The sequence below is a fragment of the Schistocerca nitens genome, chromosome 8, assembly GCF_023898315.1.
Source record: "Schistocerca nitens isolate TAMUIC-IGC-003100 chromosome 8, iqSchNite1.1, whole genome shotgun sequence".
NCBI lineage: Eukaryota > Metazoa > Arthropoda > Insecta > Orthoptera > Acrididae > Schistocerca > Schistocerca nitens.
In genome coordinates this window covers 298699433-298716022 of record NC_064621.1, presented here as the reverse complement: position 1 = coordinate 298716022, position 16590 = coordinate 298699433, and the positions used below count along the sequence as shown (strand labels likewise).

At 37.9% G+C, this 16590-nt stretch overlaps 1 protein-coding gene across 5 annotated transcripts in view; it reads left to right on the top strand.

Moving 5' to 3' along the window:
• LOC126199371 (sorbitol dehydrogenase-like) overlaps window positions 1-16590 on the top strand; it is a 111292-nt gene that overhangs the window by 70025 nt on the left and 24677 nt on the right. For all 5 annotated transcript variants that reach the window (XM_049936275.1, XM_049936276.1, XM_049936278.1 and 2 more), the window contains 2 exons: window positions 194-353; window positions 9457-9641. In XM_049936275.1, the coding sequence (XP_049792232.1) occupies window positions 194-353; window positions 9457-9641 (345 nt within the window). The remainder of the gene's footprint in view (window positions 1-193; window positions 354-9456; window positions 9642-16590) is intronic.

The window sequence follows — 16590 nt, the reverse complement described above, 5'->3', positions numbered from 1 at the left end:
GTTGTAACAGTAATTATATGATAATTTACAAATTCTATTTTAGTGTAATGACTATAGTTTAGATGTTTTTTGGGCTGAAAACTTCTGACAAAATCTTCAGAGTTTATGAAGACAGAATACTTGTTTTGTATAGTTATATGCACCAAAATTAGCAGAAGATTTTTTTGTTCCCACACACAGAAATGTTTTTCAGGTGACCGTGTTGCTGTGGAGCCAAGTATTCCATGCAGAAGATGTTTCTATTGTAAGCATGGAAGGTACAATTTATGTACAGATATGTCCTACTGTGCAACACCACCTGATGATGGAAATCTTATTTATTACTACAAGCATCCATCTGATTTCTGTTATAGGTATGCAAACTTCATATATGAAGCTCAGTTTCTCAAATTTAGGATTTGCTAGAATTTTGTACTTGAAGGGTAACATGTATCCTGTATTTATAAAATTAGTAATTGTGACAAGTGATGAAACTACATGTTATCAAACAAATAAAATTTATAATAAACATCAAGTTGATTGTTCCATATCAGTACCCTGAAACAAATTACATAATTTTGTTGTTTAAATGTCTAAGGGAACAAACAAAGGTAACAGAGTCTATATAAACTGACACAATGTTTTGAAATGAGAATCAGTGACTGAACAAATGTGCAGTACAATTCAATGTTATATTTTGGGATAACTCAATAGTACCACTCAGTAAAGTGGTAACTTTAAGTATTGATCAAGGAATATGAATGAAAGTCAACTTAAATTCCCATTTAACTTCCATTCATGGCCTTTTATTTTTATTATTCTTTTATTCATACATAATATTTCATAGATTGCATCCCTAATGAGTTCCAGATGGTAAGGCAAAAAATGAGTTTGTAGTTAGAAGTTTTGGCTTATGTAGATATCTTTTACATGTTGAAGCCACTAATGCACATTTAAATTTTCTATTAAATACATCTAAAGTCAATGACTGATAAAAGTAGATCAAGAGGTGATGGCAATAATCCAATTATGTTTTTATGTGAGATCTTTCACAACTTTCTACAACTGGACATAATATATTCCTGAAGTCCAAAAATCTTTTTAAAATTGAAAATTAAGCAACATACAGTGTAATATATAAATTTTTAACTGCAGGCAGGGTAATTTAAATAACTTAATAGTACCTCACTTGTCGCTTGATGGAGAATCAACAGTATCTTCATTCTTCATGTGTCGGATATAAAGTCCAAATCACTACAGTAGAAACAATCAGTATGATATCGGAACAGATGTGAAACTCATTCATAACAAATACTGTAACTCTTAATCTCAGCAAAACTTCTGTTTATGAACCTTGCTGTTGTCAGAAATAGAAGTTATAGTTCATACATCAAATTACATTAACCAGCCCATGGCTTAACTAGTCAGATTGCCAAGTATGGGAACCTGGGAAGCTCCACCAACTTAGCCCTTTACTCCCCCCCCCCCTTCCACTCCCTCCAGCCATTGGCTTTATAGTTCCAAAAGTTAGAATATTTTGGTGTACTTTTAGCTATATATATATATATATATATATATATATATATATATGTCTATTCATCTGTTGGGGAAATAAATAGTTTACCTCATGAAGATAAGTAATGACCAACAGTTCTGTGTCTTAATTTACAAGAGTTTCCTCAACTGAATTTTGCTTTTGACACAGTTGATCACCTTTTTGGCATCTCCTTTTCTTCAGTTTGTCTGAAACCTGGTTTGTGGGCCTGTCATCTTATTCATCATTTGGATTTTTTTTTTATTGCTTTTGCCAGTTTTAACCATCTCCAATGTTATGCACAGTTGGATGACTATTAATTATAATAATGTTCATTGGGTAAAAAATATTGGATGGTGTACTAGTAGCTTTAAAGAAAAAATACTCATCCTGTTTTTTGAGGATCTCCTTCAGTCTGTTGCTTGAATTTCTGCTGTCTGAAACCAGATCCTTTTGTAGGTCTGGAAACCTGATAGGTTGACATGTTTATTGAATAACATAGATGATAAACTGATTTGTATGTAATTTTTATATTCAATAGTCATAGATGTCTTGTTGCCATCAATTATAATGTTCACTGAGTGAAATACATTCCGTTTGTACACAACTCAAATTTACAATTTGTCCAATAACTGAGCACAACAGAAAAACTTTCTTCCCACCAGCAACCACACAACCCCACTTGCACCCCGTTAACATCATTTTAAAGTACTTCAATAAAGATATAGTTATACTAAGATCGAAACATAGAACATTAAATCGAAAATAAATTTACAGAAAATTAAATTCACTCAACATCACAATAGAACAATTATGATAACATATAGTCACACAAATAAAGTTTATCTTTTCGTAGTCCAGTAATCTTATGAAATTTGATTTTTAATCACAGGGCTTAGTTGTTTTAATACAACATATATTACTATACAATCAGAGTTTAAAACATTTCAAATAAGATCGAAAAAAAGGATAAGATTGTAACTTTGAGAATATACATGGTCCTGACTGATTATTGCATGTTACACAATCTTTATGACCTGCTTAATGAACCTCTTTCTTTGTATGATAATGATTTTGCTTCATTTGGTTACCTTTTTAGCATTATTTTTTGTTTATTTAGAGATATTTTTTCTTGATTTGGTGAACATTTTTCAGTGTTTAGCAATCTATTTTTTGTTGTAGTGACATTAGCTTAATTTACACAATTTCACTCCCAGTTTTTCCACAAATTTAAGCCCTGAGTCAGTATAGCTGAAATGAAACATCTGTCTTTTCTGCAAAAGTAAGCAATAATACTGAGTTCAGCAGGTAACTGAACATCTTGCAGATAACTCAGAAATCTTCTACATTATATTATTTATCAATAAAGAAAATAAATTTCTGATTATGAGTTGCAAAATAAGGAAGTACCATATTTACCCTAGTACAAGACGAGTCTGAATATAAGATGATCCCCATTTTTTTTAACATGCTTCTTGATAAAAAATTATTTTTAACATATTCTGAGCAATTGAAATTATAAACTGTTTTTATTGACATAAAGTACCTGCCAAAAAGTTAACTTATACCTATTCCAAACATATCCCAGTTGTATATTGTCTATTTATTGATAATAAATAAAATAAATTTTGATAATAAATAAAATTAATGAAAAGAAATGGTTTACATTAATTTTCAAAACATTCTTTTCTAGCTTTTTTGCTTAATACCCCTGTAGTCTGTGGTATCACTACTTGTACTCATCTTCATAGTCATCCTAAAATCATCTTCATCATCATCATCCTTATAGCATGGCTGTGAAATTTATATCTTCGTTGTCATAAATATATGGCTGTTTCTTTCAAATACACACATCAAAAAAGTTTTGCATCACCCTGGCTCCCAGAACTCCTGAAGATAGACGTTGACTTGAATATTGTCTCACATACACAGTTGCTTGGACTGTTCAGAGACGTCACTAAACCCACCCAAAGATGTAAACAACCATGCATGAGCAGAACCTATTAGATGGAGGGGGTGCGACAGCCGATCAGTTCCAGTCATTCCGCCAGGAAGGAGGTACACAGCTCATGTTGTCTGTAGTTCAACCATGCCTAGACAGTCAATACGACAGTTCGATCGCATCCGCATTGTTACTTTGTACCAGGAAGGGCTCTCAAGATGGGAAGTGTCCAGGCACCTCGGAATGAACCAAAGTGATGTTGTTTGAACATGGAGAAGATACAGAGAGACTGGAACTGTTGATGACATGCCTCACTTAGGCTGCCGAAGGGCTACTACTACAGGGGATGACCATTACCTATGAATTATGGCTCAGATGAACCCTGACAGCAATGCCACCATGTTGAATAATGCTTTTCATGCAGCCACAGGACATCGTGTTATGACTCAAACTGTGCGCAATAGGCTGCATGATGTGCATGACATCCATGGCAAGGTCCAACATTGCAATCACAACACCATGCAGTGCAGTACAGGTGGGCCCAACAAAATGCCGAATGGACCGCTCAGGATTGGCATCATGTTCTCTTAACCTATGAGTGTTGCATATGCCTTCAACCAGAGAATCATTGGAGACATGTTTGGAGGCAACCCAGTCAGGCTGAACGCCTTAGACACATTGTTCAGCAAGTGCAGCAAGGTGAAGGTTCCCTTCTGTTTTGGGGTGGCATTATGTGGGGCCGACGTACACTGCTAGTTGTCATGGAAGGTGCCATAATGGCTGTACCATATATGAATGCCATCCTCTGACCAATAGTGCAACCATATCGGCAGCTTATTAGCAAGGCATTGGTCTTCATGGACAATTCGCACCCCCATCATTCACATCTTGTGAATGACTTTCTTCAGGATAACAACATCACTTGACCAGGGTGGCCAGCATGTTCTCTAGACATGAACCCTATTGAACATGCCTAGGATAGATTGAAAAGGGCTATTTATGAATGATGTGACCCACTAACTACTCTGAGAAACCTATGCCCATCACCCGTTGAGGAATGGGACAATTGGACCAACAATGCCTTGATGAACTTGTGGATAGTATGCCATGATGAATACAGGCATGCTTCAATGCAAGAGGATGTGCTGCTGGGTTTTATAGGTACTGGTGTGCACAGCAATCTGGACCACCACCTCTGAAGGACTTGCTATACGGTGGTACAATATGCAATGTGTGATTTTCATGAGCAATAAAAAGGGCAGAAATGATGTTTATGTTGATCTCTGTTCCAATTTTCTGTACAGGTTCCGGAACTCTAGGAACCAAGGTGATACAAAACTTTTTTTGATGTGTGTATATTGCTATTTCTGAGGTTGTTGTTATGGTCGAAGCTCAGAACACAGCTGTTTCTTTTCTGAATAGATATCAGATTTCACTCCTATACTGACATGAGAATGTTACAATGTCTCTTGCTTCAACCATATCGAATGTCCACTGCTCTGTCATTGGCTGTGGTAGAACCAGCAGCTAACACTTTCCCTTTCATTCGCTTCATTCATCATGGTGATGAAAACAATGCAGCAAGAAACACACAAATATGTCACTCGCCCCTCTCTAAACTTTTACTATCTTCTGCATAAATGAATACTACCAACAGGTGTTTGTCCAGTTTTAAAGTCAATTCAATTCCATCTACAAATGGATTCAGGCAAACTGCAGTTTAAATGTGGTAGACATTTATAAAAATTCAGAGTACTTGGTGTAGGTTCCCATGGTTGGCAACACAATTAAATTTGCTGCTTGCTTCCCTCCCCACCACCATCCTAGCTCTCAACCAAGCTAGTGTCACAGTTCTCCCTCTAAACCTTCTGTAGTACTAAGCTTGAGCAACTGTGAAAAACAGAGTGCAATATCTTCTAGTGTGTTAGTCATATGAAACAACACAAAATGGTTCAAATGGCTCTAAGCGCTATGGGACTGAGGTCATCAGTCCCCTAGACATAGTGATTTCCCTAAATCACTCCAGGCAAATGCTGGGATGGTTCCTCTGAAAGGGCACGGCCGACTTCCTTCCCCGTCCTTCCCTAATCCGATGAGACCGATGACCACGCTCCTTCCCCAAACCAACCAACCAACCAACCCTAGACATAGAACTGCTTAAACCTAACTAACCTATGGACATCACACACATCCATGCCTGAGGCAGGATTCGATCCTGCAACCATAGCAGCAGCGCAGTTCGACACTGAAGCACCTAGAACAGCTCGGCCACAGTGGCCAGCTGAAATAACACCAACTAACACATAAATAACAGACTGAAAATTATGATTCAATTCCATTCTTGAACTTCTGCTCATCCCACAATCTAGTGGTGTATGTTGGTACTATCTCCATGATGGGTGTTCCCACTGTAATTTATTTTTGTAGTAGCAATTAAAGTCAGTTTCATATGATTTATTGCCTTTGTTAAGCATTTCATTCTGGATTAATTTTCCTTCTTGTTTCAACTGAATGACACCATCATGTTCTAAAGCTGATTAAAAGCTGGTAAAATATTTACCTGGTTTGCTAATATGTGAAAAGTGACCAAATTTCTCATTTGTAATCCACTTAGTAAGTCTTTACAGTCTATCATAACCAAGTATATTGTTAGTCTGGTTTACAAATCAAGTAAGATTTTTTGAAGGACAACATTTCTGTTTTTGAATGTCATCTTTACTTGAAAAGTGGCATTAATGTTTGTATATGGCATCCATACATTTATGAGAATGTTTATTATGAACCAATGCAAATACAACTAAAGTTTGTAAGATGATAGAATTTAATGCTGTTTCCTCCTGTGTTTTACAAAATTGTCAAACTTATTCAAGCAATAGACTGTTGTAGTGGCTGGTTCACAGTTTCTCACGTATCACTTGCAGTAGTGCCATGTGAGTCCATGTCGTGTGATTGTTCAAGCAATGTCCAAACTGTATCAAGAGCTTTAGCACATATGGAAATCTCAAGCCTGTTGGAAAGAAAGTATTGTTTGCTGAGCAATGCCTTTCCAAATTCTTCATAAGAAACCTACATGCCTCAATAGCCAAAGCTTCATCTCTAAACACAAGAAGACTCCTACAAATGTAAGATCACTCCTGTATACTCTTCTAAACAATGTAAAAATATTATGAAAACGAAAGTTGCTACTCACCTTATAGAGGAGATGCAGAGTCGCAGATAGGCACAATAAAAAGAAGACTGTCACACACAAGCTTTCTGCCAGCAAGGCCTTCATCAAAAATAGACAACAGACATACAAGCACACTCATACAAATGCAACACACACACACATGATTGCAGTCTCAGGCAACTGAAGTGACACTGCAAGCAGCAGCACTGGTGCATAATGGGAGTGGCGGCTGAGTGAGGGTAAGGAGGAGGCTGGAGTGGGAGGGGGAGGTATAGTAGGGTAGGAGTGGGGGACAGTGAAGTGCTGCTGGGGAGTGTGCAGGGATGAGGTGGAGAGAGGGTAGGGTAGCTATATGCAGTCGGGAGGGTAAACTGAGGGAAGGGGAGAGGTGGTGGGAAGGGGCAGAGTTAGCAGAAAAAATGAGAAGTAAAAAGACTTGATGTGATGTTGGAATGAGGGCTGTGTAATGCTGGAATGGGAAGAGGGAAGGGAATGGATGGGTGAGGAAAATTACTAACAAATGTTAGTCATCTCATCTCTACCCACTATTTATGAAGCTGTTAAATATTTCTGCCTGCAAACCGTAGCTCACCTGTGACAATTTACACTGACTACAAACCAGTAGTGCCTCCCTTCCAGAACACCAGTGACAAATGTTCCCCTCACCAATTCAGACATTTAGAGTTTTTCATTTATTATGGATGTGCACCATATAAAGGAACAGATAACATCATTGCTGGTTACTTTTTTTGCATCTGTGGTTTAGCATATTCCATGAACTACAAAGAATTGCCACCACTCAGACTGAAGATTCACAACTACAGCATTTGTTGACCAACCCTTCCACAGGACTGTGACTCAACCAACTCCCAGTGGCCAAGACCCTACATCTCCCCAAAACATTGCAAAGCTGCATTCGACAGTGTTTCAATCTGTCACACCCAGGAGAAAACACAACTGTAAAGTTACTAGCCAACCAATTTGTGTAGCCACTGATTAAAAAATATGCTTGTGCATGGACTTTTTCATGTATTCAAAGCCAGTGATGCAAAATGGGATGATATGTACATGCTAACATTGGGCACTTTAAAGGCTCTCCAGTGAGACTGCCCCATATCCTTATTGCTCTCATAGACCCCCTTCTATCTTCAGATGGCTACAAATACCTTTTCACAATGTCAGACAGATGTAATTGATGGACATAAGCTACACCAATCACAATTGTTTCTTCTGAGAGAACAGCAAAATTGTTGCCATAACAAGATTCGGTTGCCTTCGCCAAGTCACTAATGATCAGTGCTGGCAATTCAGATTTGCTTTAAGCCAAGAATTGTTCAAGTTATGTGGCTCCTAGTATAATCATATAACAAGCTACCATCCCACCAGCAATGGGATGGTAGAAAGAGGGCATCAGACCTTAAATAAAGTTCTCATCTGCCACTGTGAGAAGTGGTTGGAGGCCCTTCCCTGGGTCCTTTTAGGCCTTCTTGTACCTAAAAGCTGGAAATTGGAGCATCACTAGAAGGAATGGTGTATGAGGACCTATTATGCATTCTAGAAGACTATTTCTCCTCTGTGTCAATGCTATGCCCAGCAGAACTCCCTCAGTTGGTGTATCAATTCCAAAATCATATAGTCAAGATCTGACACCCACCTGCATCATGCCACATTGAACATGTCATTTTCATCCACAAAGCCTTGGATGACTGTACTCAAGTCATACCTCACAAGGATATCATTAGATTGCTGCTCCAACCACCACACACTGGCCATTTTCTGATGTTGTGATGAGGAGACCACACCATGAAGATGTTGCAAAACAGCTCTATGGAGTCAGTGTGATTCCCATCTTAATCATTACAACAGACCACACTGACAACATACACCTCACCAAGCCCAAAGATGCTCATGAAGACCTCAGCTGTGGTTACACACCCCATCCCCTCCTCCTTTTCATCAGCCAGTAGCCATACTGTCTTCATTGCAGTCTGCACAGAAGCTGGTCATCAAATAAAGTTTATATTTCCTTAAATTCCAGGTGCTCTGTGCTATAGGGGGTTGGGGATGCCGTGTGAGACCAATTGATTCAGCAATTGACTGTAGTGGATGTTACTGTTGATACAAAATTTATTTTTGGAATGACTTTCAGTGTCAGGTTATCCTATGTTTGGAAATGTATACTTGTGTAGTTGGGTATAAAAGGTAATTTTGTACAATTAAATACTTTGTGTATTATTTTGTGAGGTGTACAAGTCTTACTCACACACTAAACAAGAAGCAGCAAATAAAACATCTTCTAAATAACATAACTAAAAAAGTGCCTTTTTGTAGTACCGTAAAAATATCTTGCTGTTATTTGTATATAATCATCTACAATCTTCCTTTTTATTGCTGTTCAAATAGCAGTTTAATGTAAGTTTATTGTTGATACAGTCTACAGAGTAGTTTCTGTTATTTATTTCTCTATTAATTTATGCCGTACTTGTCCCATATCTCTTTAATAATAGGTTCTAGAGAATGCAATAAATATATGAATGAATGTATGTATGGATGCATGGATGAAAAGGGAGTAAAAAAATATTTCTCTGCTCTCAAGTGGTGGCTCATACTCAGCTTTTTACTAGTCTCAACTCTCAAATACCTAAAAGTAAACAACTTTGTGTAAAAATTAGATGAATGAATATGGTGATCCTTGAAGACTTGTAGGTTAAAGATTCACATATTGTCTTATACGTATGTAACATATTTTTGTGTGTTTGTTGATACTAGTACAACTTTTTAGGTACTGATGAGGGCATATGCAGTAAATCTTAATTTAACCTTTTATTACAGGTTACCAGACAATGTCTCATTTGAAGAAGGTGCTCTTGTACAGCCACTTTCTGTAGGAGTTCAGGCATGTCGTAGGGCTGGGGTCACATTGGGTTCTACTGTTCTTATCACAGGAACAGGACCTATTGGTCTCGTCACACTTATTGTGGCAAAAGCAATGGGTGCAGCCAAGGTGCTTATGACAGGTATTACAGGAGATACTTTTTGGTAAACTGACACAAAAGCACAAATTGAGGAAGGTCCATGGATCACTGTAAAATTAATTCTGAAGCATCTAGTTGTAATGACCTTCCATTAAGTGTCAGTACAAAATGTTTACCTGAAGTGAACTTAGTACTAAGCAGTAATTAAGTTTGGTGTCCTAAAGTTGTTAAAGAAATTACCAAAAATATGGTTTACCTAACATGTAGTGGAATAATAATAAATACTAGTTCTTTCCCTATTAAGGACTATACTGATTTGTTGGTATTTACAAATTCATAGATTTAAAAATTTAATTTTAATATATTTTCAGCGACAGTTAACATATTTGTACATAAGAAATTTACATGTTAAATATAGCAGTGGAAAGTTATGTAAATAATTTAGAAGCAAAAGTAACAAGTTAATCTAGCATCTGGAGTGTTTGTACAGTGCATGACAATGATGATGATGATGATGATGATGATGATGTAGAGAAATCCATTCCTTGAATAACTAAACTTTTATAGAATTAATGACATCTCTATTTGATGAAGTCTTTCCTTCATAGCAAAAACCAGGTCACATCAATATATTGCGCTAAAGGAAAAAAACTAAACTCAGAATGAGAGAACACATAGCTTGATGTATGCTGATCAAGGACACTACTTGGTTACACTGAGTGCTACTGAGATGATACTTAAATAGCCCCATAACTGGTTCACAGCAATCACTTTATGTCTTATTCTCACAAAAAATCATAGAATAATATTTCAAACAAGAAAACATGGCCTGCTGATACCACAAATAGACAAAAATGATTATACACTATATGCAACACTATATGTAAAATGCCAGGTGGACAGCAAACTAAAAGGATTCAACTCCTAGATAAACTAAGGAAGAATTTTTGTTCAGCATATTTTGCACATAGAAGTGTCTCTCAGTGTTTTACCTTTAAAACTACAATGCTCATTTTGTAAACATTCACACCATGTTGTCTTATGCAGAGTGTAATGAGTATAAGTGCAGATATATTTATATATTATACCTTAATATCTACAAGCATCAGTGTGTCGGTTGTTTTTTCGCTGTGTTGAGCATCTTCCTACAAACACGTCACATAATTTATTACCTGATGTTTTCTGCATGGTCATAACTGCACCACTAAGAAGACTATGCCTGTCAGGATAGACTAACCATTTTGCATCCACACATCCATACTTCAATGCCTGACATACTACCAAGGGAAAATAAGCATTAATGGGTTGTTCTTGCCATACATACTTGACAGAAAAAGGTACAACTTGTAATATCTATATTTATTAGTCTGCAAATGATGTAAATACTGATTAATTTTCTTAAGTACACTGTTCTCAGTCCCTAGTAGACATATCTGCACTTATACCAATTAAACTCTTCGTAATCATCATCTTGAGGAAACAGGTATGATAAAGGAAATATTATTTTAGCAGACGCGAGCAAGGAAAGACTGTGTAAATTTAAGTCATACATCTTGCATAGCACTCATTGAAGATGTTGGAATTTTTATAGTTCTTTCACCATCTGTTTACCCCTGAATTAAATAAGTTCTTTTTCTTGTACCATTGTCTCATACTGGTGCAGGGTCAGTGTGGTTATTAACAGATTTGGCATGATTCATTTGAGGGATGGTGGGATGCACTTCCTGTCACCATCCCTTCCCTCCCCCCTCCCCCTCCCCCCTCGAGGTTGGAATATGTGTACCCAAACTGTCTGTGTGTAGTGCTATTCATGTGAAAGTGAGCAAATGTTTTCTAAATGTTTATGAAACATGAAACTGAACTTATGTACCAGCCTGATAGTCACATAACGGTGTTTGCGAACGGTGTTTGGCAGGTGGATTTGATCCAGGGCCAGTGCACCTCCCAAAATCCTGGAAGTGCTGCTGTAACATCCATGGGTATCTGAGTGAGCCTCCTAAATTATGGAAGTTGTTAGTTATACAATCAATTTCACCTGAACTGTGCTGTACACACTCACAATCAGGACAAATGATTTTCATGCAGATTTTGACACTTTCTTTATTCTGGTGCAGAGATCTTCAACAAAGTTTTGTCAGGCATGAAGGAAGAAAATGAAACCCCAGTAAATTCAAATGAAAATCAAAAGTGTAACACATTAGACATCCCTTCTACACGCAATCATATTATCTAGGTTCAAGGATTGGAGATACCTGTTATTTCTGTGATAAGTAGTAATGTTCATTGTTTACAAGCCTGTGATGAACAACATTGTGATCAACTGGACCAGGCTGTACAACTCTGCTCCATGGAGCACATTTACCTGTGGACATCTACAGCTCACTCACAGTCCAGGTGTAGATGACGGGCTACCTGCAAAGGGGTCCTATTGTGCTGTATTCGTGCCGTGTTCTGTAATATGGATGCAGCCTCTGTCATTGACATAATAAGTCATTACAATCATTTAAATATGACTCTTCAAGAGAAAGGTTTTCAGATTATCTATGTGTGCAATAAAATTAATGTATTTATGGATGAACACCATTTGTTTGAAAGGCAGCTTGGCACAACTAACATAACTTTTTTGAAATGTCTTATGTTTCTACAGTATTCTCCAATCATGTTTCAAGGATTGCCAACAAGAGACAAGATTTAAGAAACTGCGTGATCTAGAAAATGGACTGAAAGTTTTTGGCCTGGCCAGAGTGGCCAGAGATAGTGGTCATATGTGCATGAAGAGTGTTGCTAGTGTGAGAGTGTGTGAGTTCTCCTTTCAGAAAAAAGCTTTGGCAAAAAACTCAATTTGTAATGTCTTTTCAAGGTGCCTGTCTACAACTCAGTGTGTTTTCTTTATTGTGAATAGCAATCTATCATTTTTATAATATTGTTGTTATCCAAACATGGACTTTCCATTGTTTCACATCTATGGTGTGTCAACATTTGGTTGTGAACAGCTTTTTCCTATCAGTAAAAAAGAAAAACTAGAGAAAGAGTCCAACTTCATGATCCAACACTGAAGAGCAGTCCATGCCTTGTGGTAATATGAAGTGGTGGAGATAGTGGTCACATGTGCATAAGGTGTGCTTGCTTGTGTGAATGTGTGTGGGTTTTCCTTTCTGAAAAAGGCTTTGGGCAAAAGCTCAATGTGTAACAATCTCTTCATTGTGGCTGTCTCCAACTCAATGTGTCATTTTTACAGTGAGTAGCAGTCTACCATTTTCATAATATTGTTTATTTTCCAACCTGGAATTTCCATTGTTTGGTTCCTCAGTTTTCCTTTTACTAAAATATAGTTGATCTGATATTTTTTTGGCCCCTGATACTGGCAACGTGTTCTTCATTCTCATATAGTTCTCAAAAAGTACGTTTGCAGTGACTAACACATGTGGGTTTGTTAGTCAAGATTGAACTCCATTATTATTTTCTCTAAATTCATCTATGACTGTATTCTGGTTGTTGAGTGCCCATGATCTCCAAACACACACACACACACACACACACACACACACACACACACACACACACACACACACACACATTCTGATCTCCCATTATGATTAAAGATTAAAAAGTCTGTTTGATATCTAATCAATTTGCCCTCAAAAGTTTGTTTTCTGTTAGCTGCAGATTCCCCTTTACTCTGTTGCCAATTTTCCCATTAGTTATTATTACTACACCTACTCTGTCATTAACAGACCCATACCTTTTATCCTGAAGGAGAGGTTTCTAGGATGTTGAATGAGTCAAGTTATACATTAACAGGCACAAGCAGCCATTGCTGGCTACATTGTGTAAAGTATATTAACAACAGATTAATGCTAATCTACTAACACTGATAATAATGGACATTACTCCAAGACTGCTTTATACAAGCATATGCTGAGGAACAGAAAAAAACAACTGCTTCTTTGCTTATATTATTCAGCTTCTGTTTTATGTAATGCTTCAGACAAAACATTCACTTTGTGGAGACCACTATCAGCTGTCCATATGCTGGCAGGGTCAAGATATGTTTAATGCAAACATTAAAGCTGTACAGAATTTACATCCCTAAGTCAATATGTGTTGATGTGTTGTTGAAGTGGCTAATGAGGTACTGTTCTACTTTGTTTTTTAATATCTGGAGATTTTCAGTTTCTTGCCTGATATCTACAAGCAACCTGTTATAGGCCTTTGCACCAGAGTATAAAATTCCATTCTGAGCCCTAGATAGGAATGTATAGTATATGCTGAAATTATTTTTACTTCTGGAATTGTTGTAATGAATGCACCCTAAATTCAGTTTTGTTATTAACCACTAACACCATTAGAGAGTGTATCTATCGGCTTGTAAAGATGAAGGATCTCTGAGTTCCTGAAGAGGCATTGCAAGATGTTCTGTTATAATCTTTACACAATATTCCTGTTGCATGAAGAAGAAATATTTTCATGAAGTTAACTTTAATACCTTGCATGATTATGTCATAGGACAGCATTGAGTGACAGTATGCAAATTATGCTGGCAATCCTGTCTGCCTGTCAACAGAATGAGAGAGGCTTTAACTGTAAAGCAGACAGAACTGAGCTTTTTTCATAAGCTTATCCACATGCTGGTGCTACCTGAGTTTATTATCCATCTGGATGGCCAGGAACTTCACACATGGAATCTTGTCCTGTTTGTATCCATTCATCTCTCTTCTGATACCTATAACAACAATGTTAAGAAAAGGGTAGACTGCCCACACCATGCCTCCTCCTTATCCCCACTACTCATGCCAGATTGCTTCTACCATCAGGCACTGTTGCAGTCTGTAGTCTGGCCACAGCAGCCAACTTTTCCTCATGTCTTTAATGTTCTAACATTCCACATGTCCAAATACAGCTAGCAATTGCTTTATTTTGTGTTTTTATAGTTCCTCCCAAACGGTCCCTGCCCAGAAATTCGAATGTTGGCCTATTTTACTTGCAGAATATTTTACCCAGTAGGGAGCCATTTCGACACTTTTAGCAAACAAATGCATGTACTAAGGTAAGATGATTTGGAGGTCGTTATCTTCCACATCATAGAATGCCACCTAGTCACTGCTGCCCCAATCAGGTTCACAGAAATGATAACAGTTGCCATAACAGTCTCATTGATTTTGTTGAATGTGACTACTGGAGGAACTGTGACATTTCTGTAGGGTGAAGTGTCTTTGTATACCAATCCAACAGAGAAAACTGGCTCTGTTCTGTGAATTGTACTCAAAGACCAATGCAGTCATTGCCATAATTTTGGCAAGGGGCCCTTAAAACTTACTACTAGATAGGCCTTAGACACCAAGCTTTTTAAGGATATGCTGCTCCTCCATGATTCACCCTTTAGCCTAACTTGTAACAGGCAGAGCCTAGGCTTCCAAAGCAGGGGTCAGTTTATCAGGTTTCATTTGTCATATCACTCATAAAGGAGGTAGTCCCTGAAATGAATCAGTGTCGATAAAGCAATTACATACAAAAAGTTAAAAGTGAATGGATGATTTTATTTAAACAGTGCTGTATTTTTTACTTCACTCTTCATTCCTTGATAGTGAAAAAGTAAAAATAAATGTAATAATATTCCCTGAGTTTTTATTGTTTATTTCCAGATTTTCATGACATGACTCCAAAATTTCAGAAAGTGTCACAAAATAAAAATGGCTACACACTATTCAGCAATTTTATGTGCAGAAAATGAAGTTGAATTATGAAGGAAGGAAGGTTATGGTTTAACATCCCAACAGTGACAAGATCACTAGGTACAGAGGTAAATTATACATGAAATTGTGGCATTGATAGGTCATATCGGCCTTGAACAACATGATCTTTGACTGAGATCAGACATTTGAGCTGCCATGTAATTCTAGGACTCTGCTTTGATGTCTCTTGCCATGTACATGTGTATGACTACTGTGGAAATATAAATTTAAGTGCAGATATTTGTGGGACAGTTTGTTCAGTATACCTCTACACACATCTTGTTCCCATACTGGTGCCTCGAAGTTTGCATGTCTTCCGCGACTACCACGCCAAGTGTTGTAGCATCAACAGGTCATGTGCATGCCGCCATAGCCGCCTCACACAATGCTTTGTTCAAAGATTTGGAAGCTCAACAGTGATCGCTGGACCTCTTCATTCCTTCACCAACGACCAGTTCTACACTGATTCATAGCGATTCATGATCTCAAGCCACATTAACCTCAAACTTTGTTGCTCTACAACGGTCGAGTGCTACACTGCTAACTCAAACAATGGACTCTGGTTTCGTGTTGCCAGACTGTGCTCACCAACGTGTGGAGTTTGTAGTGAACAATATTCAGAACTGTGCACCTACCGATCGACTGTATAATGCTCAAAGCAATCTACATTCGCACATGTATTTTGACTATCAACGGGCTGCAACTACAGTTACTGGGTTAGAAAATTAATCAAAGAGATTTTAGTGCTCAAAATTCTCCATACTCACCTCCCAGACCAGTCGCTCAAGTTTTCAACCACATCGGTTTGAGTGCACCATTCAGTGTTTCACCTTCCAATGGCATCTTACCACACCAAAGTGACTTTCCGCAAGTTCCACTGGTCATTTATAGCAGGGGGGCCTGGTTCTGGCCACTCTCGTCTCCGCATTGCAGACCAACTGTATTCATTGCTTTGACAATACCAGCCAGCTCACCACTCACCGCTAGTTGGCACAACTGCTTCCCCTTACTGGCCATTAGTTGGCAGGGGCAGGGCTCTCTCCACCTCTGCACCTTCTACATCGCCTAGCAGCATCCATTCGCTCTTTCCACTGTCCGAGCACTCCAGGATCACCCACGCACCATATGTGCCAGTATACACGACAGAACAAATCGACGAGGACCAGCCTCCTCTACTGCCGAAGTCACCACCACCACCACATCCAGCTCATCTATACTGTTGGTACCACAAGGTTTTCGGTGAGGATGCCAAGAAGTGC